This window comes from Pelophylax lessonae (genome assembly GCF_965119305.1).
Source record: "Pelophylax lessonae genome assembly, chromosome: 12".
NCBI lineage: Eukaryota > Metazoa > Chordata > Amphibia > Anura > Ranidae > Pelophylax > Pelophylax lessonae.
In genome coordinates this window covers 56,680,053-56,705,551 of record NC_138779.1, presented here as the reverse complement: position 1 = coordinate 56,705,551, position 25,499 = coordinate 56,680,053, and the positions used below count along the sequence as shown (strand labels likewise).

The following is a 25,499-nucleotide window of genomic DNA, read 5'->3' as shown; positions in this document are numbered from 1 at the left end:
GAAGAGTGCCTATAGCAGAGAGAGAGTATAGCCCCTAGTACTCCCCATAGGCGTAGCCAGACTTTTTTCTGCCTAGTGTCCTACTCCTGTAGGGGGCAGTATACTCAATGGTTAAGATGATCAGGAGCTGTGTGTCAATGGACGAAACAGAAAAGAAGATTTATAACTATGATAAGTAAAGCTTAATCCCTGATTAAAGGAATGTTTGCATCTTGTCTGGAAGAGTTCTTTATGTATTTAAAGGTTTTCACTGACGTCCCGTCCTTCCCTTTCTTTTCTGAAGACTGTACATATTAAGTTCCTGCAGACTCTCCTGATAGGTTTTATCCCTCAGACCTTTCACCATTTTTGTTGCTTGGTTCTAGGCTTGTTCTATCATATGCGAGTTGAAATTCAGCAAAACGCAAAATTAGGAAAAAAGAAAAAACACAAAAAACTGATCATCCTTATGAAGAGGTAAAACTGACAAAGCAGCGATTCTGCCCTTTAAGATACAGATGCCCTGTGAAGGTCTGCCTCCTGCATTACATCCGATTAACTGACAGCACAGTGAAGGAATGATTAGAACTGTATTTTACTTACAACATCCAGCGTATGCAGGATCCTCATCAGACCCATCACGACACTGCGTCTCTCCGTCACACACCATGGCGTGGAACAAGCATTGTTGACGGTTCTTGCACACAAAATCCATGTAGCGTGTACACAGGGGCTCTAAATGACAGACGTTACATGGTGATGAGTGTTATGATACAGGAGAAAAAAAAAATAGACACACTAGCTAGTAAAAATTAAAAATTGAATGCCAAGCAAACAGCTAAATATACAGTGTATGTGTGTGATTATAGAAAGATACATTGGGGTTGATTTACTAAAACTGGAGAGGCTGTGCATAGCAACCAATCAGCTTCCAGGTATTTTTGGCAAAGCTTCATTGAATAAGTTGAAGTTCGAAGCTGATTGGTTACCATGCACAGCCGCACCAGATTTTGCACTCTCCAGTTTTAGTTAATCAACCCCAACACGTCTTGCCACCTCGGACAATTGTATTCATTGATACATATACAAGACTATTCCAGAATGGCGGAGATGCCAAATGACTTTCTTTCAGGCCGCAGAAGGAAGTGTGTAGGTAACACAGCAAGGCTTACTGTATGCAGCATTAGTTTGCTGTACTGTATTTCAGCATACACAGCAGCCACAGACTTGTATTTCAGCATACACAGACTTATGAAATTTAAGCAAAACTAGCCCAAACTAACATTTAAAAGTTAGAGGAAAAATGGGCTTCTTTTTTAAAGGAGTTGTAAAGTCAGAAGGTTTTTTATCTGAATGCTTTCTGTGTGCAGCAGCCTTCCCAGCACCCCCTAATACTTACCTTAGCCCCATCTATGTCCAGCGATGTCCACGAGTGTCTTGGCTGTCCAAGACTCTTCCTCCTGATTGGCTGAGACACAGCAGTGGCGCCATTGGCCAGTCTGGAGCTACTAGAATGGCTCAAATCCTTTCTGCCTCCATCCTGCACGGAGTCGTGGCAGGAGTTAGAGAGGACTTGAACAAATCGGCAGCTCACCTTAGAAAGCCGGCTACCGAGCCGCCAGGACACTTCTTGTGCCCGCTTGGTGATTGACAGACCACGGGCATGGCCTTGTCCAAATAAATTTGTACCAGACACCCCTGAAGCCGAATTGTTCAATGAGCCAGACAAGTCTGATCGGTCAGAGTTCCAGTACATTAATCGTCAGTCTGGACTCTGCCAGAGTCCAGGCCCCCTGAGCACATCGGTGCTGAGGACGCCTCCCTACCCGAACAGGCTGGCATAAGTGGCGGCAACTGTCCAGAACACGGGGAGAAGGATATTCCCCGTCAAAGCGCCAGAGAACGGAGCCACCTCTAGAGACCGTGGATCCTTGTCCCATATCACTCGGCTGAGGCCGAGTTCAGAGTCAGACCCAGATAGTCCAGTTTTTTTAGGACCGAACCAAAGCAGACTTCTGAAGGTTTAGAATCCAACCAAACTAATCTCCAGATGTCCATCAGGGCAGTTGGAGACTCCACTCTCAGAAGATCGCCCAGGTACCCTAGTACCCTGATCCCCCCCCCCGCTGACTCAAACAATGCAGGCACCGGGGCCAACACTTTTGTGAAGACCCGAGGAGCAGAGGCGAGACCATCGGAGGAAGTGCTGGTGACCAGCACATATTAGAATGTGCGGGTAGGCGTCCTTGATGTCGATAGAAGCGACAAGAAAACCCCCTGATGTAGAGACGCCACAACCGTGCGAATGGACTTCATGCAGAACTTCTGTATCCGAACAAAGCAGATTTTAGCGCCATGAGGTCCAGAATTGGACATACCTTGCCTTCCTTGGAACTGTAAAGGAGGTTTGAGTAAAAACCCCTGAAAAAGTTCTGAAGTCGGGACTGGAACAATCACCCCTTAAAGTAACAATTCTTGCACTGCCACAAAGAGACCCTTGTAAGCAAACTGGGGACAAGTGCAGGTTGGAAGAGAAGAACCTTTTCGGAGGATAAGACCGAACTCGATCTTGTAGTCTGAATGAATAACTTTGTGGACCCACTCATCCTGCGCCAGGGAGGTCCATGGATCTGTAAACCAGCGAAGATGTCCCCCCACCCCCCGGTAACGGGTGAGGTCGCCCCTTTATGCAGAGGCAGCTTTGTCTGCAGGTCTGGAAGAGCCCGCTCGTGGCTTGCTAAACAAGGTCCTCTTGGAACCTACGGTGGAGGCCCTGACATTTGATTCCTTGACTTGAGACCCTGAGGAACGAAAAGACCTCTCGTGAACCAAGGAGAATGGCCCACATGTTTGAAGAGTTCCTTGCCCTTGGTAGCCGGAAGAAGGGTACTCTTCACTCCTGTGAGACCCTTAACGATGTCATCCAAGGAAGCTCCAAACAGGCGATCCCCTACAAGGGGAAGATCAGATAAGGCCTTATTAGAAGTCTGGTCCTCGGACAAACAGATAATACACCGAAGGACCACTGCGGACACAGACAGCCTAGAAATCAAAGGAGCCGCATCCAAAGAAGCATCATAGATAAACTGTAGCCCCTCGATCACCTGATCCGCCAGCTCCGCAAGACAGGGGGAAGCAGTTTCCCCTCCAGGTCCTGGCATAAAAGTTTAGCCTACTCTGTCCGAGTTTGCGACACCATGGCACAGCCCCACCTCTTCCAAGGGATTCACCAAGCTGACCGCATTGCCTAGCTGGCTGTGGCCTAACTTTTCGCGGAGGCTCAGCCGCAAGTGCACAGATTCCAGTCTGGCAGATGCCCAAAGGAAGAGTGGGAGCTTCAGCCAAACTCACTGGGGCCACCCCCCAATGGAGACGCCCAACTCAGCTGCACGACCTAAATTTTTGTGGGCACCCAGCCACCTGGACGCGAGCCCCAGGGAAGCCAACTACCCAGGGGCAGCGGAGGGAAGGGCGGATGCCCAAAAAGGAGGCAGTGGCTTCAGCCACCCCCACAGGGGCTGCTCCACATAGTTTCTGACCCGTAGGCCGCGGCCTAAATTTTTGGCTGGATCCAGCCGCGTGAGGCTCGGACCTACGGATGCTAAACCATCCGCTCCCCCAGCCCAATAGCCACCGTAGCCCAGAGGACATCCCTGTTCTAGTCACCAACCCCCAGGGTGGCAGGGAACCCTGCTTAACCCCCTGTAGTGCACCAGGAAAAACGCGGTCAGCAGCAACAAGCCCCCCTTTAGAGCATGTGGCAGATGCCAGCTCATAACCTCACCCAGGGAGGGGGGGAGCCGAAAGACCCACAGTGACCACCGGAAGTTTTAAGGGGCTGGGAGTAAGGAGGGGAACCCGGGGGTCCCATCATCCCAGGGAGGGGCCCAGGACCAACCCAAAACCCTCAAGGAGTGGAGGGGGGACAGCTACTTACCATACTAGGAACAGAGTGAGCACCCCTCCGAACAGAGTGGGCACCACTCCGGACAGATCACCACTCAATTGGAATGTGGCTGTCAGGAGGAACACTGCGATTCAGGCTGAGGCCAGGTCGTATGCGCCCTCGCGAGATCTTTAACTCGCAGGCCAGCCCCCCTCCAGTGGAGCTATGTCATGGCAGACCTAGCATGGAGCTGAGGCCTGTGTGCACTCGCTGACCAGACTAGGGGGACCCTCTGGATCTTGATTACCCAGTCCATCAATTGATTATAGGATCTCACAGGAACAAAAAAACAGATAGGAAAAAATTCCATTTAAAAAGAGAAAAATCGCCAGGACCAGAGATCCCAGCAAGGAACTAGATCCCTTCTCCTGACTAGGTAGAAAAGTAGTGCTTATAGCTTAGAGTGGGTGTATACCCCCTGGGACTGCCCATAGGCGTAGTCAAGCTTTTTCCTGCCTAGTGTCCTACTCCTGTAGGGGGCAGTATAACCCAATAGTTAAGAAAAATCAGGAGCTGTGTCTGTCAATGAACGAAAGAGAAAATGCAATTTCCTGCCAGAAGAGGGCACCTGGGAATCAAGCTTCTCTGTTAAAATTGTAGTACCCATGGCAAACCATGACAGATATAAGCTTATACTTACCGCAGGTTTGCTCATCCTCACCGTCAGGGCAGTCCTTCACACCATTGCAGTGTTTACCCAGTGGGATACACGTCCCGTTTCTGCAGTGGAAACCATTACACTTCTTTTCTGGAAGGAGACAAGACTGTTACACAATCTTAAAGGAATAAGTTTGGCAATGTATTTTGCTTATTTTTCCAGAAAAGGAACAATGGGATGTTTTGAGGAATAAGAGAACTCTGAAAGGCATACTTCCATCTGTTCCATACTCCGTGACCCCATACATAAAAACTTCTGCAGTATCGCTTTTTTTTTTTCATTAGCAATTTTTATTGAAAGTAATGTAGAACAGCATGAAATTAGTAGAACATAGATGGGGTCACAAAGAAATCTGCCAAATTGGCGGTAAATTGCATACATAAGGTTAACAAAATTGTACCATATTTGTAACGATAGCTGTGAACTCTTATGGTAAGGTCAGAACAGTAAGGCATGTGAAGACATTAAAAGCACTCGGGGTCCACCAGGTCTTTTGAGGTTGTATCAAAATTGAAAGCATTAATCGATTCCTACCCTGGCTGGCTTCCCGTTTGAATTTTCTTGATTAAGTCATCGAGGTGAGTATGAGATCAGAATAAGGAGGGGACAATCAAGAAAAGAAAGGGAAGGGAGAGAGAAAGAGCAACAGGAGAGAGAGAGAGAGAGAGAGAGAGAGGAGAAAAAAAAAAGGTGGAGGGGGGAAAGGAAAAGGAACGGGGTGGGCCGAGTGCGTTACCTAGTTCCTCAGTCCATAGATAAGCGTGAGCTTATGGGACACAGCCTGAAATGGTGAAAGCATGTTTTTTACCTGGATAGAGCTCTGTATTGTTCAGTAGTTTTAAAGTGAGATCAGCAAAGCCAAGTGGACATTAATTTAGGAACTCGATCTTGTGAAATATGGATCAGATTTTCCATTTGCTCTATTTTATTGACTCATTCCCACATGTGTTAATCGCCAATGTACAGGGATGCAGAGTCTGGCCGCATTGACCAAACGCATGGCTAATGATCTTTTGTACTTTTTCTTCGATAAAGATGTGTGGTGCAGTAGGTATTGCTCAGGTGTAAAGACAAGTGTGTAGGTTGTGAGTTCCGTGATGGTATCGTGGATCATCTTCCAAAATGGGGGAATCCTATCACAAGCCCACCAAATGTGTAGCAAGGTTCCCACCTCTGAGCTGCATCTCCAGCACACCTTTAGAAGTGATGGTGAGAATTTATGCAGTAATGCAGGGGTTCTGTACCAGTGCGAACTAATTTTGTAGCCGTTTTCCTGTATGGCCACGTTCAAAGAGCCCTTGTGTATATATTCATTTATGTCATCCCATTCTTCATCAGTAATGGCATGTTGCAGATCTCTTTCCCATGCTTGCCTCGCTCTGTCTAGCAGTATGTGTGGAATGCATTAACAGTGTATATGGTAGAGACTAGGTGCCTTTGGGGGGATTGTTTGAGGCATATATTCTCAAATTGTGGGAGGGGTCTGGACCATACAGTAATCATGATTGAGTGTGATAAGAAGTGGTGTATCTAGAGGAATGCCCAGAAAGGAAATATTCCTGATTTAGAGAAAGCCTTTAGTTGATCATAAGTGTGAAGCTTTCCATTAAAGAAGAATTGGTGTGCCAGAACCTCTCTGTGCGGCCATTTTGCAACTAGAAAAACTTTTGACAGTCCAGGGGGGAAATCTGGATTTTCTCTCACTGACGTAAGAGGACCTGACCTTGATGAGAATGTGTAATCTCAACATGCCCAACCAAACTTGTTAAGAGTAGGGCCAATAGTCGGGTGGTCAGAAAGGGTTGAAGGGACTCCTCTAGCTGAAAGCCAGGGAGCGAGATGTAGAGGGGGAATGCTATAAGAATTTTCCAGGGAAACCCATGCTTTCGCACGAGTGGACACTCCAGTCCCACCGTCCTCGTAAGCAAGCAGGCAATGTAATATTTATGTAGCTCTGGGAGGGGAATTCCCCCCTTGAGTTTCGGTAGGGTAAGACGTGAATATTTTATGCACAGATGGGAGTTTTGCCAAAGGAAGCAGGAGCAGCTCTTTTTGAAGGCAGAGAAAAAGGAGGGAGGTATCGCAATTGGTATGGCCTGTGTAATCTTGGGAGAATGCTCATTTTAATTAAGGCAGAATGCCCGAATCAGGACACGTTTAGATTGTTCCATGATTTAGGCTCCATTCACACCTGGGCGTTTTCAGCTCCAAAAACGCTCAAAAGAAACGCTTCCAAAACGCCCAACAAGTAAAACCCCATTCATTTAAATGGCCCCTGTTCACATCTGAGAGTTTTGCAAAACGCCTGTAGCTGAAAAAAGTACATGAGCTTCTTTTTGGGCTGATTACCAGCGTTTTTGATAGATGTCAATGAAAAACGCCTGAAAAAATCGCGGTAAATTCGCGGTAAAAAACGCTACGCTAGAGTGTGAATGCAGCCTTAAGGTCTGCCTGAATTTTCCCTAGAATAATCTGACATTTCCTATCATACAGTTCCGACAGTTTAGCCGGAATCTGTATTCCCAAGTAAGTCATTGCCTTCTTCCAGGTGAAGTGAAGTGCTCCTGCCAGTGGGCAAAAAGAGAGGGTAACATTCAGTGCTTGTGCTTTTGAGTAGTTATTTTAAGGTTCAAGATTTGCTACCCCCTACCCATTCACCAAAAAAGTGTAAAAAAGACCACAGGAAACAGTTTTTGACAAGTCCTTTATTAAAAAGAAAAAAAAAAAAAAGTGTCCCTCGATGTAAATCCATTGTCAATCACGACATCTTCCGAATCGAAAAATAGAAAAATTGCAAAAAACGCTTCACCTCCTAAGAGGCTACCCGCCGTCTGCCTGATCTTCGGCTTTGACAGTTCTTTTATAGGCAAGGGGCAGGGCCACCCAGCTACATCACCCGGTGGCACCGCCCCTTCTATCACCACATGACGTCAAAAGGGGACGTTGCCACCGGTTGATGTAGCTGGGTGGCCCCACCCCTTGCCTATGAAAACTGTCAAAGCCGAAGATTGGGCATACAGTGGGTAGCCTCTTAGGAGACTAAGCTTTTTTTGCTTTTTTTCAGGTCGGCAGGCATCGTGATTGATGATGGATTTACATTGAGGGACACTATTTTTTTTTCTTTTTACTAAAGGACGTTACTAAACTGTTTCCTGTGGTTTTTACTTTTTTGGTGAATGGGCATGGGTACGATACACCCGATACTCATTCGCATAGGGGGGGTTTCGGGATCTGGGGGCCCCTTTAAAGGGCGCTTCCAGATTCCGATAAGCCCTCACCCGCACACCCCGACAACCACAGCCCAGGGTTGTCGGAATTGGGACAAGGTGCTTTGGGGGTGCCCCAAAGTACCCCCCACCCGCCCTCCCCCCCAGGTTAAGGGAATGTGGCCTGGTATTGCTCAGGAGGGGCGGGGGGTTTTCGCTCGTCCCCCCCCCTTCCTGACCTGCCAGGCTGCATGCTCGGATAAGAGTCTGCTATGGATTTTGGGGGACCCCAGGCAGCTTTTTTTCCCCCAGACCCAAAGGGGGGGGGGGGGTAAACTTTACAGCCGCGAGCAAGTTTAAATTACATTTTTTTCCTTTTTAGAAATAGTCAGTATTGCTGCAGCAGGCTCTATACATCGTACAGATGCACCACTTTACAGGCACATTAAGGGGACCCACCAGGCACGATATTTGAAGGAATTTTTCATTTTTTTTGTTTCACCTTAGGCATCATTAAAATCACTGCTTCTTTAAAATGATTGTTTTAAAAAGATTTTGTTTGCATTGACACGTCCCCCAGGGCAGTACCAAGGTCCCCATACACTTTTTATGGCAATAACTTGCATATAAGCCTTTAAAATTAGTACTTTTGATCTTTCATGTTCGCGTCCCATTGACTTTAGAGTTTGCATGTTCGCTAGAACTTTTTCCCTGTTGGAGATGTTTTGGTGCAAACCGAACGGGGAGGGGTGTTCGGCCCATCCTTTATAGATGTGTGTGTCTATATATAAGGGATTGACCGATTATCGGTTTGGCCGATAATCGGCAGCGGATATTCACTTTTTTGCAAGCATCGTATCGGCCACAAACTTGACCGATATTTTTGCCTCCGGAGGGGAAGGGGGGGATGGGGATAAGAGCGCCGCCTGATAACACAAAGCAGGGTTCTTCTGCTTACCCGGTGCGGCGCTGTCATACGAAGTCCTGCCTCCTGGACCGGCTCCTACCTATGATAGAAAGCACACTTGTAACGTCCATCATAGAAGCCGGTCCAGGAGGCAGGACTTCCTATGACAGCCCCCGCACCAGGTAAGCAGAAGAACACTGCTTTTTGTGTCATCAGGCAGTGCTCTAATCCCCATGCATTGGTCACTCTGCATCCGATGGGGGCACTGGTCACTCTGCATCCGATGGGGGCACTGGTCACTCTGCATCCGATGGGGGCACTGGTCACTCTGCATCCGATGGGGGCACTGGTCACTCTGCATCCGATGGGGGCACTGGTCACTCTGCATCCGATGGGGGCACTGGTCACTCTGCATCCGATGGGGGCACTGGTCACTCTGCATCCGATGGGGGCACTGGTCACTCTGCATCCGATGGGGGCACTGGTCACTCTGCATCCGATGGGGGCACTGGTCACTCTGCATTGGATGTGTGATTGAATGTGCAGAATATCGGCCGATACGTTGTGACCAAAATATCGGTATCGGCCCTGAAAAAACACATATCGGTCTATCCCTAATATATATATATATATACACACAGTGAATCCGGAAAGTATTCACATTGCTTCACTTTTTCCACATTTTGTTATGTCACAGCTTTATTCCAAAATTGATTCATTATTTTCCTCAAAATTTTACAAACAAAAAAACATGTACATAATTATTCACAGCCTTTGCTCAATACTTTGCTGAAGCACCTTTGGCAGCCTCAAGCCTTTTGGAGTATGACGCTACAAGCTTGGCACACCTACTTTTGGGCAGTTTCTCCCATTGTTCTATGCAGGACCTCTCAAGCTCCATCAGGATGGATGGGGAGCGTCGGTGCACAGCCATTTTCAGATCTCTCCAGAAATATTCAATCGTGTTCAAGTCTGGGCTCTGGCTGGGCCACTCAAGGACATTCACAGAGTTGTTCTGTAGCTACTCCTTTGTTACCTTGGCTGTGTGCTTAGGGTTGTTGTCACAGCCTTTGCCATGACACTCAAAATTGAACTTAGGTGTATCCTGTTTCCACTGATCATCCTTGAGATATTTCTACAACTTGATTGGAGTTCACATGTGGTAAAATTAGTTGGACATGATTTTGAAAGGCACACACCTGTCTATATAAGGTCCCACAGTTAACAGTGCATGTCAGAGCACAAACCAAGCCATGAAGTCCAAGGAATTATCTGTAGACCTCCGAGACAGGATTGTATCGAGACACAGATCTAGGGAAAGGTACAGAAACATTTCTGCAGCATTGAAGGTCGTAATGAGCACAGTGGCCTTCATCACCCGTAAATTGAAGAAGTTTGGAACCACCAGGACTCTTGCTAGAGTGGGCCGCCCGGCCAAACTGAGCGATCGGGGGAGAAGAGCCTTAGTCAGGGCGATGACCAAGAACGCAATGGTCACTCTGACAGAGCTCCAGCATTTCTCTGTGTAGAAAGGAGAACCTTCCAGAAGAACCACCACCTCTGAAGCACTCCACCAATCAGGCCTGTATGGTAGAGTGGCCAGAGGGAAGCCACTCCTCAGGAAAACGCACATGACAGCCCACCTGGAGTTTGCCAAAAGGCACCTGAAGGACTCTCAGACCATAAGAAACAAAATTCTCTGGTCTGATGAAACAAACATTGAACGCTTTGGCCTGACTGGCAAGTGTCATGTCTGGAGGAAACCAGGCACCGCTCATCACCTGGCCAATACCATCTCTACAGTGGGTGGTGGCAGCATCATGCTGTAGGGATGTTTTTCAGCGGCAGGAACTGAGACTACTCAGGATTGAGGGAAAGATGAATGCAGCAATGTACAGAGACAACCTTTATGAAAACCTGCTCCAGAGCGCCCTGGACCTCAGACTGGGGTGGTGAAGGTTAATTTTCTAACAGGACAACGACCCTAAGCACACAGCCAAGATAACAAAGGAGTGGCTATAGGACAACTCTATGAATGTCCTTAAGTGGCCCAGCCAGAGCCCAGACTTGAACATCTCTGGAGAGATCTGAAAATGGCTGTGCACCGACGCTCGCCATCCAACCTCATGGATCTTGAGAGGTCCTGTAAAGAAGAATGGGGGAAACTGCCCAAAAATAGGTGTGCCAAGCTTGTAGCATCATACTCCAAAAGACTTGAGACTGTAATTGGTGCCAAAGGTGCTTCAACAAAGTATTGAGCAAAAGCTGTGAATACTTATGAACATGGGCTTTTTTCCTTTTTTATTTTTAATACATTTGCTGATTGCAAACAAACTTCTTTCTCGTTGTCATTACGGGCTATTTTTTGTGGAATTTTAAGGAAAATAATGAATTTAATCCATTTTGGAATAAGGCTATAGCATAACAAAATGTGGAAAAAGTGAAGTGCTGTGAAAACTTTCTGGATGCACTGTATATGCATAAGAATTGATGGAAAAATGTGCAGAGAAAACAATTGATTTCTATGTGTACTGGCCACGCCACAATGTCAGTGTCGGGTTAGTGTATTCTGCGCAGAAAAATGCATACATGTTGTATATTTTTGTGCAGAAAACAAACGCGCATGACACCATCTCCCCCCAGTGTGCATTCACCCCTTCAATACACAGGATCTTATCTCCCTATCTAGCCTCTGCTATCTGTCCCCCCCATCCACAGTGTGCATCACTGCTACCATTCAGACTGAATCTCACTTACTGATCCCAGTCACTTGTTCCCTGCTTCCACAGTCTGCATTCAGCACTCCTCCTGGTGCCACCCTCTAACATTCACAGGAGCTGGAACTACACTCTCGGCGTGCATTTAGAGCACTGGAAACATTGAGCAGATATAAATCCACCACAATGGTTTACTGCAGAACCCTAGAGTCCCCCTGAACCCCAGTTGAAAGAACCCTGCTCTAGACTATGGAATGAGTAGTGTGCATAGAGCAGTGCACAACTGCAACAAACATGTTCTGCTCATTCCAGACAAACAGAAGCGAGGAGGAAGAAAAGGAGAGGAAGCAAAAAAACTATTTCATGCAAAATAGTTTACAGGACCAGTAGGTAGTGGATGTGTATGGATTATTTTTTGAGAATAAGGGTATCGTTTATTTACCCTTTATTACTAAACCCCAACTATAACCCCAGACCTATACTCATGATCTAACCACCCAACTTACTCCTAAACACAATATTATCCTTCAATCGAATGCCAATCTTCACATCTAGCCCCTAACCCTCCTACTAATCCTTTGCCTTCCGCCTAGCCCTTAACAGAACTTTTAACGTCTATAGCTGACCCTCCAGCATCTTCTCTTTACCCCAAACCTTCAGCCTTACATCCAATTTCAATGTAAACCCTCATCCTGGATCAACTATACAAAAAGTACAATCTTAACACAAATAAAATTTGTTCTACTGAAATGTCTGGTTTTAAAACAAACCTACAAGGTAATAAATCAGCAACAACATTGGCCAAAAATATCCTGAGAAATTGGTGCTGTAAATGCCCCGTTAGTACACCCATACAGGTGCATATGATCCTAACCAACCTTCACTAAGATCCATATTAATGGGGTCAGCAGCTACCTTAAGCTTTGTGTTCTCCAGCCTCTCAACACCTCCCCCCCCTGACCTCCTCTGCACCTAGCTTCTGTCTATTTGCTATTGCTCTGCTGCTTTTCATGCAGACCGCCCTTTACTACCCCAACCCACCCATGAGGATACCACGAAAAATCCTGAAGCTGCAGCACCAGGTTACTGCACCGAGAGGGGAAAGGATTATCCTACCCAAGCTCAGAAGAAAACAGTGGAAGAGAATATAGATGCGAGTGGTGTGAACTGCACATCTCACAGGATTCCCTGCACTTACCGCAGATGCTGTGATCTTCATCGGAGCCGTCCTGGCAGTCAGAGTCGCCATCACACACCCACCTCTGAGGGATGCAGTGGCTATCGTGGCACTGGAAGCTTGATGGCTCACAGGTATGGGAGACAGCTGGAGACACAAAAGTGGAGTCAGCAAAGTGCTTTATGTTGGGGCAACCTACATACACTAAATTAAGGGGGAGGGGCAGTTATGTGGTAATTGTGGCCATAACAATTTGGAGACTTTCACTTTCTAAACTATAAAATCTTCCTGTGCATGTTGTCATGTATTTCAACTTACAACAGTGACTCCAATTTAAAGCGGAGTTCCGACTTCCCCTACACCCCCTCCAAAAATCAAAAGTCAGCAGCTACACATACTGTAGCTGCTGACTTTTAATATTAGGACACTTACCTGTCCTGTATTCAAACGATGTTGGCACTGCAGCTGATGTTTCCATCGGCTGTCGGGTGCTGCCCCGCCACCATTGCCGGTAAGGGAACCCGGCTGTAAAGCCTTGCGGCTTCACGGGTGGGTACCTACGGCACATGCGCGAAACGCATTCCTATTGGCGCGGTGGCAGGAGAAAGGAGGAGGGGGCCAAACTTCTGAGGGACGGCGCCGCGGCGACATATCCCGGAAATGGAGAAGGGTACCTGTCAAAAACAGGTACTCGTTCCCCCCTTCCCCCTGAAATGTGCCAAAATGTGGCACCGGAGGGGGGGAGGAAGCAAAAGAGCGGAAGTTCCACTTTTGGTTGGAACCCCGCTTTAAGGTGCACTTCCATCAAATTATTTATCTGCACTTCCTGTCGTATTTTACTTGGTTTGCGTAAAAATGAAAGCCTACAAACAATGGTATATATATATATATATATATATATTTATATACACACATACATACATATATATATATATATATATACACATATACACACACACACACACACACACACACACACACACACTGGAATTGTTATTTATACATTTTTTTTATATTTGTAATGGCGGTAATCAGCAAATTATAGTGAGACTGCGATAGGGCAGCGGGCAATCTGACCCTTTGTGGGAACTGGCTAACTGACACCACCAGTGAAACTAATTCAGCGATCAGTGCTAATACTATACACTGTCACTGTAATGACACTGGCTGGGAAGAGGGTTAACATCTAGAGTAATCAAGGGGGATAAATGTGTGCTTAATGTGTAATGTATGCTGATTTTTACTAAAGATTTTTGACATTGGCGCAAAGCAGGAATAAGGAATGTGCAGCCACTCCATTTAAAAAAGTATAGGACTGCCTCCACAGGGATGCAGAGGACACCGGTGCATCTGTGTGGGTAAACAGGGCCCTGGCACGGGTGCACACTGTAGTACATCCATGTGAACAAGGCCTTTGTCAGACGTTTTCTTTAACAGCAGCAATTTCAGTTGCTCTCTCTACACAGCAATTCCTGGCTGTCATTTTGACAACACGGAATTATCAGAAATTGTGAGGGATAGAGAAGCAGGAAAGGGTATACAACACCCTGCGTAATTGTATAAAGTTTTTTGGGCATCTAAGTAACATGATTAACATAGGAGACAAAATATGCCAATAAGCCGAGCACAGGCTGTGACACAACCACTAGTACCTGAGCAGTTGGCTTCGTCAGACCAGTCCCTGCAGTCGTTGTCCCCGTCACACACCCAGGACTGGCGGATACACATGCCGGAAGTACAGTTAAACTCATCATCCTTACACTGGTGTGCCTCTGGATTATGTAAAGAAAGAATATAAGATGTGACTAGAATCATAATTTATAGATAGGTAAAGCTACTGATGTTACATTTTAATCTGAAATCAACAAGACAAATCAACTTTACTTGTTACCCTAAAAAGTAGTTTGCCTTGCCCCAAAGGAGTCCTGGGTTCATTTCCCACCAGAGATACTATCTGCATGGATTTATTATGTTCTCCAAGCGTTTGTGTCGGCTTCCCCCACAGCTCAAAAGTATACTGGAAGTTGAACTTTTTTTAAGTTAGAGCTGACATTGGTAAGTAGAAAGACTGCCTTAGGTATCGCCCGCCATGACTGAAAGAACAGATATCCAATAAATGAAAGCGGTAAGCCAAGGACAGTAAGGCTGGGAAGGAAATGGCTGAACAAAGATGCAGCCTGTCCAGCCAAGGAATAGGGCAGGCTTTGACTTTTTGCAGCTCCGAATGCAGATTGTGAGAACCTCACTGTATAATAACAGTATGCAATTTCAGTACAGGAGAGGAGCCTGTACATACAGTGAATCCGGAAAGTATTCACAGCACTTCACTTTTTCCACATTTTGTTATGTTGCAGCCTTATTCTGAAATTGACTAAATTCATAATTTTCCTCAAAATTCTACAAGCAATACCCCATAGTGACAACATGAAAGAAGTTTGTTGGAAATCTTGGCAAATTTATTAAAACAAAATCAAAAGTACATAAGTATTCACAGCCTTTGTCATGACACTCAAATATGAGCTCAGGTGCATCTTGTTTCTACAACTTGGTTGGGGTCCACCTGTGGTAAATTTAGTTGACATGATTTGGAAAGGCACACACCTCTCTATATACAGCCTTTGCACAATACATTGTTTGAAGCACCTTTTACAGCCTCAAGTCTTTTTGGGTATGATGATACAAGACTGGCACACCTATTTTTGGGCAGTTTCTCCCATTCTTCTTTGCAGGACCTCTCAAGCTCCATCAGGTTGGATGGGAGCGTCGGTGCACAGCCATTTTCAGATCTCTTCAGAGAGGTTAAATTGGGTTCTAGTCTGAGCTCTGGCTGGGCCACTCAAGGACATTCACAGAAGTGTCCCGTAGCCACTCCTCTGTTATCTTGGCTGTGTGCTTAGGGTCGTTGTCCTGTTGGAAGATGAACCGTCACCCCAGTCTGAGGTCTAGAGCGCTCTGGAGCAGGTTATCATCAAGGATGTCTCTGTACATTGCTGCATTCATCTTTCCCTCGATCCTAAATAGTCTCCCAGTTCCTGCCGCTGATAAAAATTCCCACAGCATGATGCTGCCACCATGCTTCACTGTAGGGATGGTATTGGCCAGGTGATATGGGGTGCCTGGTTTCCTCCAAACATGACGCTTGCCATTCAGGCCAAATGTTCAATCTCTGTTTCATCAAACCAGAGCATTTTGATTCTCGTGGTCCGAGAGTCCTTCAGGTTCCTTTTGGCAAACTCCAGGTGGGCTGTCAGGTGCCTTTTACTGAGGAGTGGCTTCCATCTGGCCACTCTACCATACAGGCCTGATTGGTGGAGTGCTGCAGAGATGGTTATTCTTCTGGAAGGTTCCCCTCTCTCCACAGAGAAGCGCTAGAGCTTTGTCAGAGTGACTATCGAGTTCTTGGTCGCCTCCCTAAGGCCTTTCTCCCCCGATCGCTCAGTTTGGCCGGGCGGCCCCCTCTAGCAAGGAGTTCTGGTGGTTCCAAACTACTTCCATTTACAGATGATGGAGGCCACTGTGCTCGTTGGGACCTTCAATGCTGCAGACATTTTTCTGTACCCTTACCCAGATCTGTGCTGTGATACAATCCTGTCTCAGTGGTCTTTAGACAATCCTCATGGCTTGGTTTGTGCTCTGACATGCACTGTTAACTGTGGGACCTTATATAGCCAGGTATGTGCCTTTCCAAATCATGTCCTATCAACTGAATTTACCACAGGTGTACTCCAATCAAGTGTTGGAAACATCTCAAGGATGAACAGTGGAAACAGGATGCACCTAAGCTCATATTTGAGTGTCATAACAAAGGCTGTGAATACTTATGTACATGTGATTTTTTTTATTTATTTTTATTAAATTTGCAAAGATTTCAAACCAACTTCTTTAATGTTGTCAATATGGGGTATTGTTTGTAGAATTTTGAGGAAAATAATGAATTTAATTTTTTTTTTAATATTTTATTTTAAAACAAAATGCGGAAAAAGTGAAGCGCTGTGAATACTTTCGGGATTCACTGTATGTGCAAGACTGAAGGGAAAGACAGTTTTCAGCTTTAATGGTCAGGGACTGTGAATTCTGAAACACTGAGCAATTGGTTGGTGCTATACAGGTGAATCAGTTACCATACAGCACTGCGGCCGGGGTAAATCCACAAGTGACTCACCGCAGTGGCTCTCATCACTGTTGTCTCCGCAGTCATCCTCCAGGTCACACTTATAGGACAGTGGGATGCAGGTCCCCGATTCCTGGCATCTGAACAGTGTATCCGGGTCACATGACGTGGTTGCTAACATAAAAGCAAGAAAAGAAAAAAAAAGATGATTACAGGACAAAGCACAGCACACTGACACTGAAAAATAAAAAAAAACCTTACATGTCACAAAAAGAAGAATGGGGAGAGGGGGGTTTATTGTGCCACAACAAAAACCAGAAAAAAAGGAACATGCAAATAAATACATTTTTATTTCCACATTAAAATTAGCAATAGATAAAAACAGCCATCATCCGCTACAATCTGGTATAGGGAATATACATCCCAACACAAGAAAGATGACAGGTGGCTGACGCGTTTAAATTCAAAGGAGCTAGATACTAATACTGTCTAATAATCACAATCAAGATGCCTCTATGTCCAAAGTATACCAACTGAACAGTCACATACCCGGTACGTCACCAGTCTTCAAGTGGTTATGCCAGGATGATGCCTGCACACCACTGAATGCTTTAAGGGCAGAAGAGAGATTTGGGGTCTTATTGACCCCCAGATCCCTTCATAAAGAGTACTTGTCACATGCTTTTTGCTGTCACAAGGGTGTTTACATTCCTTGTGACAGCAATAAAAGTGATAAAAAAATGTGTGTGTAAAATAAATTAAAAAATAAATAAATTAAAAAAGTGTCCCTGTCCCCCTGTGTATTTTTTCCCAAAAAAATGCGTTTGAAAACCGCTGCGCAAATACTGTGTGACAAACTTGCAAAACCCACTAGGGCCTCTGCGTTAAAAAAATATATCTGTTTGGGGCTTCTAAGTAACTTTCTAGCAAAAAAAAAAAAAAAAACACACACACAGATTGTTACATGTGAACAAAAAGTGGCAGAAAAAAACCTGGTCCTTCAGTGGATACAAAGGAATGGGGCAAAACTAAGTAGATCAACCAAGCCTGGTTTCTGACAGGGCTTTTAAATCCAACTGCATTCTTTTTGCAGAATTACCCAATCAAAATCTTCACCATGGGGATGTGGTTGAATATGTTCTAATGCAAAGAACCGTAGTCCATTAAACCTGTAATCAGAACACTGGGCATTGGGCAAAATGGAAAGCTACCGCATTTTCTCTTTCGATAATTTAATCGCAAGTGACGGTGGTTAAAGGTTGTCATTTCCTGTGGGTGGGGCGTTGCATAACCTCCCCTGCGATGTCAGGCCTCAGCGAGAGACAAGGAGAAGCCAAACATGGTGGATTTTCTTGGAGCGCATGGTGAGTAGCTGTACACCCTCGTGGCCATAATCCAGCATGCTGTCTGCTTGTAGGCTCTGCATATGTACACACTCATGACCATGCTCCAGCATGCTGTCTACTTGCAAGCTCTGCATATGTACACCATCATGTCCATACTCCAGCACGCTGTCTGCTTGTAGGCTCAGCATATGTACACACTCATGTCCATACTCCAGCACGCTGTCTGCTTGTAAGCTCTGCATATGTACACACTCATGTCCATACTCCAGCACGCTGTCTGCTTGAAGGCTCAGCATATGTACACCATCATGTCCATACTCCAGCACGCTGTCTGCTTGTAGGCTCAGCATATGTACACCATCATGTCCATACTCCAGCACGCTGTCTGCTTGTAGGCTCAGCATATGTACACACTCATGTCCATACTCCAGCACGCTGTCTGCTTGTAGGCTCAGCATATGTACACACTCTTGTCCATACTCCAGCACGCTGTCTGCTTGTAGGCTCAGCATATGTACACCATCATGTCCATACTCCAGCATGCTGTCTGCTTGTAAGCTCTGCCTATGTACACACTCATGGACATACTCCAGCACGCGGTCTGCTTAGAAGCTCTGTATATGTACACACTCATGGCCATACTCCAGTCGACTAAAATACAACTAAAACTAAAACAATTCAGATGACCAAAATACGACTAAGACTAAAATACAACAATCTAAAATGGCATTTTAGTCATAAGACTAACTAAAACTAAATTAAAAATGGACATCAAAATTAATACTACTCTTATGGCCATTTCTAAATCGGCAACACAATTCCATCCAGACCCTGTAATAATAGCACATAAAAGTTTAACCACTTACCGCCAATCGACATAGCCCTACGTCGGCTGCAATAAGTGGATTTACTATGGTGATGCCTGCAGCTAGAGGCATCATCCCGGTACCAATTTTTAGAGCCGGCAGTCGGTTCTCAGGCAGTAGCGACCAATGCGGCTCAGGAGCCACTCGAATGTTACCCCAGTGAGCAGGAAGGGACGCCACCACCTCCTGCAGCTCTGCCCGGGTCTCCCGTCCCACCGGGAGACCCGAGCAATCAGCCGGCGTGTCCGCTGGCTGGTTGGAGTCCCGATCAGAGCCGGATGCGGCTTTGATCGGGTCTCCGATGACGCAACCCGGAGGCGACGTCCATGACATTACATCCGGGTTACTCGGCTGCTAAAGGCGCCGAATTAAAAAGTGACAGTATTCAAAAGTGCAGTTTTTGGCATTTTGAATACATGGAAGTGTAGTGGAGGGGTTTGGGGTCTTTTAGACGCCCGATCCCTCCATAAAGAGTACCTGTCACTGCATATTGCTGTCACAAAAGTAAGAGCTTATGGGACACATATAACACATAATGACAAAAGCTCTACATAGTATGAAAGAATAAATTTTTATAGTGATGAATTATCAAGCACATCAGGAACCGATCCCAATAGTCCACCTCCAAGGCTCAGATGCATTTCGACTTCACCACTTGCCAACCGCCTAACATACATTTATTGCGGCAGGTCGGCTCTATTGTGCAAAATCACGTACCTGTACGTCATTTTGTGCAATAGCCACTAGATGACACTATCGCACCACCAGAGGCGCGATCGGGCCTTGATTCGCTAACAGGGATGTTAATCCACGGGTCCAGCGGCCTTGATGTCCGCCGGCCATCCAGAATCGTTCCCCAGAGAGGCAGAACGGCGATCTGCCTATGTAAATAAGGCAGATCGCCATTCTGACAGGGGAAAAGATGGAGATCTTGTGTTTGCCCTAAGCAGGAACACCGATCTCTGTCTTCATCCAGTCAGACCATCTCCCCCCCCAAGTTAGCAAGCACCATCTAGGAGCACACTTAAACCTTTGATCGCCCCTGATGTTAACTCCTTCCCAGCCAGTGTCATTAGTACAGTAACAATGCAAATTTTTAGCACTGAGCACTGTATTAATGTCACTGGTTCCCAAAAAAGTGTCACAAGTGTCAGGTGTCCGATCTGTCCACTGCAATGCCACAGTTCCGTTAAAATCGTTGATCGCCACCATTACTAGTAAAATAAATAAAAATGCCACAAATACATCCCATAGTTTGTAGACATGATAATGTTTGCGCAAATCAATATACGCTTATTGGGATTTTTTACCAAAAATATGTAGCAGAATACATATTGCCCTAAATTAATGAAGAAATTAGATTTTTTACATTTTTTTTATTGGATAGGTTTTATAGCAAAAATATATATATTTTTTTTTCAAAATTAATCGCCCCTTTTTTGTTTATAGCACCCAAAAAAAAAACAAAAAAAAAACGCAGAGGTGATTAAATAAATATTACAAAAAGAAAGCTCCATTTGTGTGAAAAAAAGGACATCAATTTTATTTGGGTACAGTGTCGCACGACCACGCAATTGTCAGTTAAAATAACGCAGTGCCGTATCGCAAAACATGGCCTGGTTAACCACTTCAATACAGGGCACTTTCCTCCCTTCCTGCCCAGGCCAATTTTCCCCTTTTAGCGCTGTTGCATTTTGAATGACAATTGCGCGGTCATGCAACACTGTACCTACACCAAATTTATGTCATTTTCCCCCCACAAATAGAGCTTTCTTTTGGTGGTATTTGATCACCTCTGGGTTTTTACCTTTCCTAAAAAAATACCGAAAAGTTTGGAAAAAAAAAAAAAAGTTTTTTTGTTTATGTTATACAATTTTGTAAATAAGTTTTTTCCTGCAATGATGAGCACTGATGAGACTGCACTGACAGGCACTGATGAGGAGGCACTGATGGGGTGGCACTGATAGGCACTGATTGGTAGCACAGATATGCAGCATTGGTGGGCACCGATAGGTGGCACTGCTAGGCACTGATAGGCGGCATTGATGGGCACTGATAGGTGGCACTGGTGGGCACTGACGGGCGGCACTGATGGGCACTGATAGGCGGCACTGGTGGGCGACACTGAAAGATGGCAATGATAGGCACTTGTGGGCAGCACTGATAGGGAGGGCACTGGCGGGCAGCACTGATGGGGAGGGCAATGAGGGGCTCCCTGAGCCCTAATTGCCCTCCCTGGTGGCCATAGTGGGCATCCCTAGGGTCATAGTGGCCATCCCTGGGGTCATAGTGGGCATCCCTGGTGGTTCTAGTGGCATCCCCCCCCCCCCCCCCCGAGGGTCTGCACTGGTAATCAATGATGTGATTACCAGTGCCGACCCCCCCCCCCCCCATCAGGGGAGCCGCCGATCGGCGCTCCTTTACTCGTGCCTGTCAGGCACAAACTAAGGAAAGCCGATCAACGGCTGTTCCTGTTTACTATGTGACCAGCCGTGATTGGACACGGCTGATCACATGGTAAAGAGCTACGTCAGTAGTCTCTTTACCGAGATCGGAGATGCAGGGTGTCAGGCTGAAACCTCGCATCACCGATCGCCGCTCTGCGTGCCCCCCGGGGGGGAGGCATGGATATCCAAAATTACATGTTAAACAAAAAATGTAAGTTTTCCAAAACAAAAGCATAGAAGGGAATAAATTGGAAAGGGGGGCACATTATTGAGGAGTCACAGGTAAGAGCTTGCAGAGGTAAGAGGGGCACATTACTGAGGAGTCCAGATTAGAGCTTGCAGAGGCGAGACATGAAATGATCTTACAGGTATGTAAACAAACATGCATGCAAGAAAACATATATGAGGATTTTTCCACTATTTACTGAGTAGACAGTCATGAGGGAATGATCCCTTTACAAAATTCTCAAACAGCTGCAACTGTCAGAGAATATGGGCATCATGGACTGACCCCAGGAATCCATTCACCACATCCCTGATTAGCATCTGGCTGTCAAACACGACCTGAATGTTCATCGAATAGTAGCCCTTGCGGGTCCTGTAAAAATGGTGCAATCTATAGCACACATTACGTTGGGGATAGAAGCCATGCCATAGAAGCCCCCTTTGATCTGATCCCACTCCTGGCATGTTGCAGTCATGTAGATTAAGGTGGGCACGATGTCACAAAAACCTTCCAACAGTCGTCCCAGGACACGAGAAAAGGACGCCTGTGTAACACCAACTACATCGCCAGCCACCATTTGGTAGGACACTTTCTCCAGGAAGTGCAGCACAGCCAGCAATTTGGTCATGCCTGGGATTGCATGACCCCCCTGGGTGGTGGTCTCCAGAAAAAAAACGCAGCCTCAGCGCAGGAGGATCAGCTCCTTTGTTAGCCAGAACTTCCATAGCACCTAACGAACAGAGACCTCATCCAGCGGGGTCCTCTCCGAAAAATGACGTGGAGCCATCAACACAACCCCCCTCCTCCTCTGATGCCTTCTCAGCATGTTGAACTGCAACAGGTTGCTTCAAAAGGCTAAACTGGGGACAAAACAGCAACTTTCTCAACAACCTCTCACTCCAAAAGGAAATACCGCACTGGTTACCGCCAGCAAAAGGGTGGTGTTCAATATGGCGCCTTTTTTTAGTTCCTGTTTCGTTTGTGAATTGGACTTAACCGATTACTGCATGATTTTTTTTTTGATAGTTACCGACAAAAAAATTTTTTCCCGTTGTTTACCGCAAAATTGTTTTTTTTTTTTGTTATTCGGACTTTAACGCATGCGATAATTTATGCAAATGAGCAACATGATACCCTTATCGCATGTGGAAAAGCTTAGTGAGTTGACCCCTAATTCCTTAATGGACTTCTTACATTTGCATGTGATCCTGGGTTGGGAATGCACAAGTTCACCCAGACCACATTATCTGTTAGTATGTACCAGTGTCTGTCAAAGATTTCTCCTATTTTTTCAGATTGTCCATTGAACATGGTAAGTAATCTGGATCTATTCATAGGGTCTTTCTCCTCCTGAAAAAATAACAAATCCCAGGGGCACACCGACACTGTTAATGTTAATGCCAGTGCCACCATCTATACAGGAGGATTCTGCAGCCATGGAGGACAGTGTATATTCAACAGGGATACAAAGATGTGACTTGCAATGGCTAATTCTGCTCAGCTAGTCTTGTGATTCACATGTCTGTTATATTGCAGAGCCACAGTGCTAACACCACTTTTCCCCAATGCAGCTCTACACCTTTCTGTGCCACCCATGCATGCCCATTGGACACAGAATAAGCTTCATCACACTGCTGAGGTTTCCTCCAAGATAATTAAAAAACTTCCCTCTCCAACTCCCAGTCCATTAAACTTACCAGACTGGCAGTACGGTGCAAAAGAAAGCACTCACAGTCTATAACCTCAAACTTGAGCAGCAAGATTACACGGAGATAACTTACGGCAGTCTCTCTCGTCGCTCATGTCTCCGCAGTCGTTGTCATTGTCACACTGCCAGATGCTGCTGATACAGTTTCCATTACTGCAGCGGTACTGGCTGGGCATACACTTGTTCTCTGGAGGGGAAGAAGCATCATATCAGTTCAAACTCCCACTGCAGCTTTAAATAAACACATGCCCAATGGTTGGGGATAGGTGGCTACTTTCAACCATACAGAACTCACCGATTTTGACACAGGTTCTGTTGTTCAGCTGGTACCCGTGTGGGCAGTCACACTGCACCTCCCCGGTAGGCAACGTCTGCTGTTTCCCGCCATCTGGACATCGACATACTCGGCTTTTGTTGGCTTTGGGCAGGCATAGCAGGGTGCAAGGACTGGAGGAGCAGGCATTCTCACCTGTACAGGAAATTAGACTAATATAAACAAAGAAAGCCGCACATCCATCCCTCGCTTTTTTATTTCTTCAAAAAGTTTAATTGCAACTTGGACAAAACCACAAAGCCAAGCCAAAGCACATCACCAAACAGTTCACCATCTAACCTTGCTCCTTCAACACTTGTCCCCCCAAATAGGGACTTAAAGTGGAAGAAAAGTGTAATTATTCTTAAATGTGTCCCTTCCCCCCTCGTCCTGCCTAACCTGTATAAAAAAATGTATACTTAACCTATTTTAACCTCCCTGGCGGTATGATTATGTCAGGAATTATGTACCAAAAGCGGTACAATTTTTTGATATTTATAATTTATAATATATATTATAAAATATAAATAGAATATATATTAATAATATAATTTACAATTTATCTGATACTAAGGTGATACAGTGTAATCCTCTCAGATTACACTGTATCACCTCCTTTTTATGTGTTTGTGCAACATTTGAATTTCCCTCCCAGTTCCGCTCCCATGCACCATTGCTGCTGCAGGGAACGGAACCAGGAAGTCATCAGAGCGACAGACGATCGGCGGGGATCTCGGCGGCGATCATCGCTGGATCGACAGGAGAAGGTAAGGAACCCCGCTGCAGGCTCTGCACTTCTACCCCGAGCGTGACTCGGGGATACCGATCCTAGCATGAAAAAAAACACCCGAGTCACGCTCGGGGTTACCGCTAAGGGAGTTAAGCCTTCTCTGGTCACATGATCCTGCAGCTTCGGCTCTCTTGTGTCAGCAAGTGGCTGCAGCAGGGGGAAGGAGGGAGTGCTGACAATATCTGGGTAAATTAAGTCTATGGGTGATATCACAGCTTCCGGAACACCCCATCCGTTGTCACGTACTCCCTGAGCTGGAGTTCCAGGATCATGTGACTGGAGCAGAGAAGATTAATAGGTACACACTTTTATACAAGGGAGGGAATTTCAGGGTGAGAACATTTTTTAGGGCTAGTTAGACTTAGGCCGGCCATAGACAGAGCAAATTCATTTCCACAGCTTGCAGCAAAGGAATGCGACTTCCGGTGGAGGAAGCCATCCCCTCCAGAAGAACACAGTGATTATTGCTAGCAACTATAAGAGCTGCTAGCGATAATTACATGTAAAATCCAGCAGGCTGGTTGTACCCAAGATGATCGATCAACCTGGGTACATTCAACCTGCCCATGCATGGTTCCAATCTTGCCTGCTTCTTTCTGAACCAGCCGAGATTCAAACAGTCTATGGCCGGTTTTAGGCTTTTCAATCTAGGACTAGCTATCCTACTGGAATGCAATGAGATTTATATAAAAGAGTGAGGAAGAGATTGAACCTATGGTGTTCTTATTGCTGTCAGTGCCATCCTGTCCAGGTGAAAACCATATATATTTCTTCTACGGGTGTCACTGGAAAAGTAGGCAAGGAAATATCTCCCTAGAGGGATCAGGCAAAAATAAAAACCTCAGAGGAGAATAGAGTGCCACACTTTTTGTTGCAAGTCTAAAAATATCTATTCCCTTTCAAATGTATACATTTTGAGGGCTTCTAAATGCTTTCTTCATCAGGGTTTTGGTGACTGATAAAGCAAGATGGACCGCAAACAGTGTTAAGAAAATAACGTACTAACTCAGCACTCAGGAAGCACAATGCCTCAATGGTAGGGTCTGATGTGAATGTAGAGTATGTAAAAAGCTTCATACATTGTTGGCGTTATATAAAAGTC

At 45.7% G+C, this 25,499-nt stretch overlaps 1 protein-coding gene across 1 annotated transcript in view; it reads right to left on the bottom strand.

Moving 5' to 3' along the window:
• SORL1 (sortilin related receptor 1) overlaps nucleotides 1-25,499 on the bottom strand; it is a 161,899-nt gene that overhangs the window by 47,077 nt on the left and 89,323 nt on the right. Inside the window, exons 22-28 of the mRNA XM_082273653.1 lie at nucleotides 23,590-23,763; nucleotides 23,368-23,481; nucleotides 16,753-16,875; nucleotides 14,243-14,362; nucleotides 12,612-12,737; nucleotides 4,566-4,673; nucleotides 583-714 (exon numbers count right to left, since the gene is read on the bottom strand). Coding sequence (XP_082129779.1) covers nucleotides 583-714; nucleotides 4,566-4,673; nucleotides 12,612-12,737; nucleotides 14,243-14,362; nucleotides 16,753-16,875; nucleotides 23,368-23,481; nucleotides 23,590-23,763 — 897 coding nt within the window. The remainder of the gene's footprint in view (nucleotides 1-582; nucleotides 715-4,565; nucleotides 4,674-12,611; nucleotides 12,738-14,242; nucleotides 14,363-16,752; nucleotides 16,876-23,367; nucleotides 23,482-23,589; nucleotides 23,764-25,499) is intronic.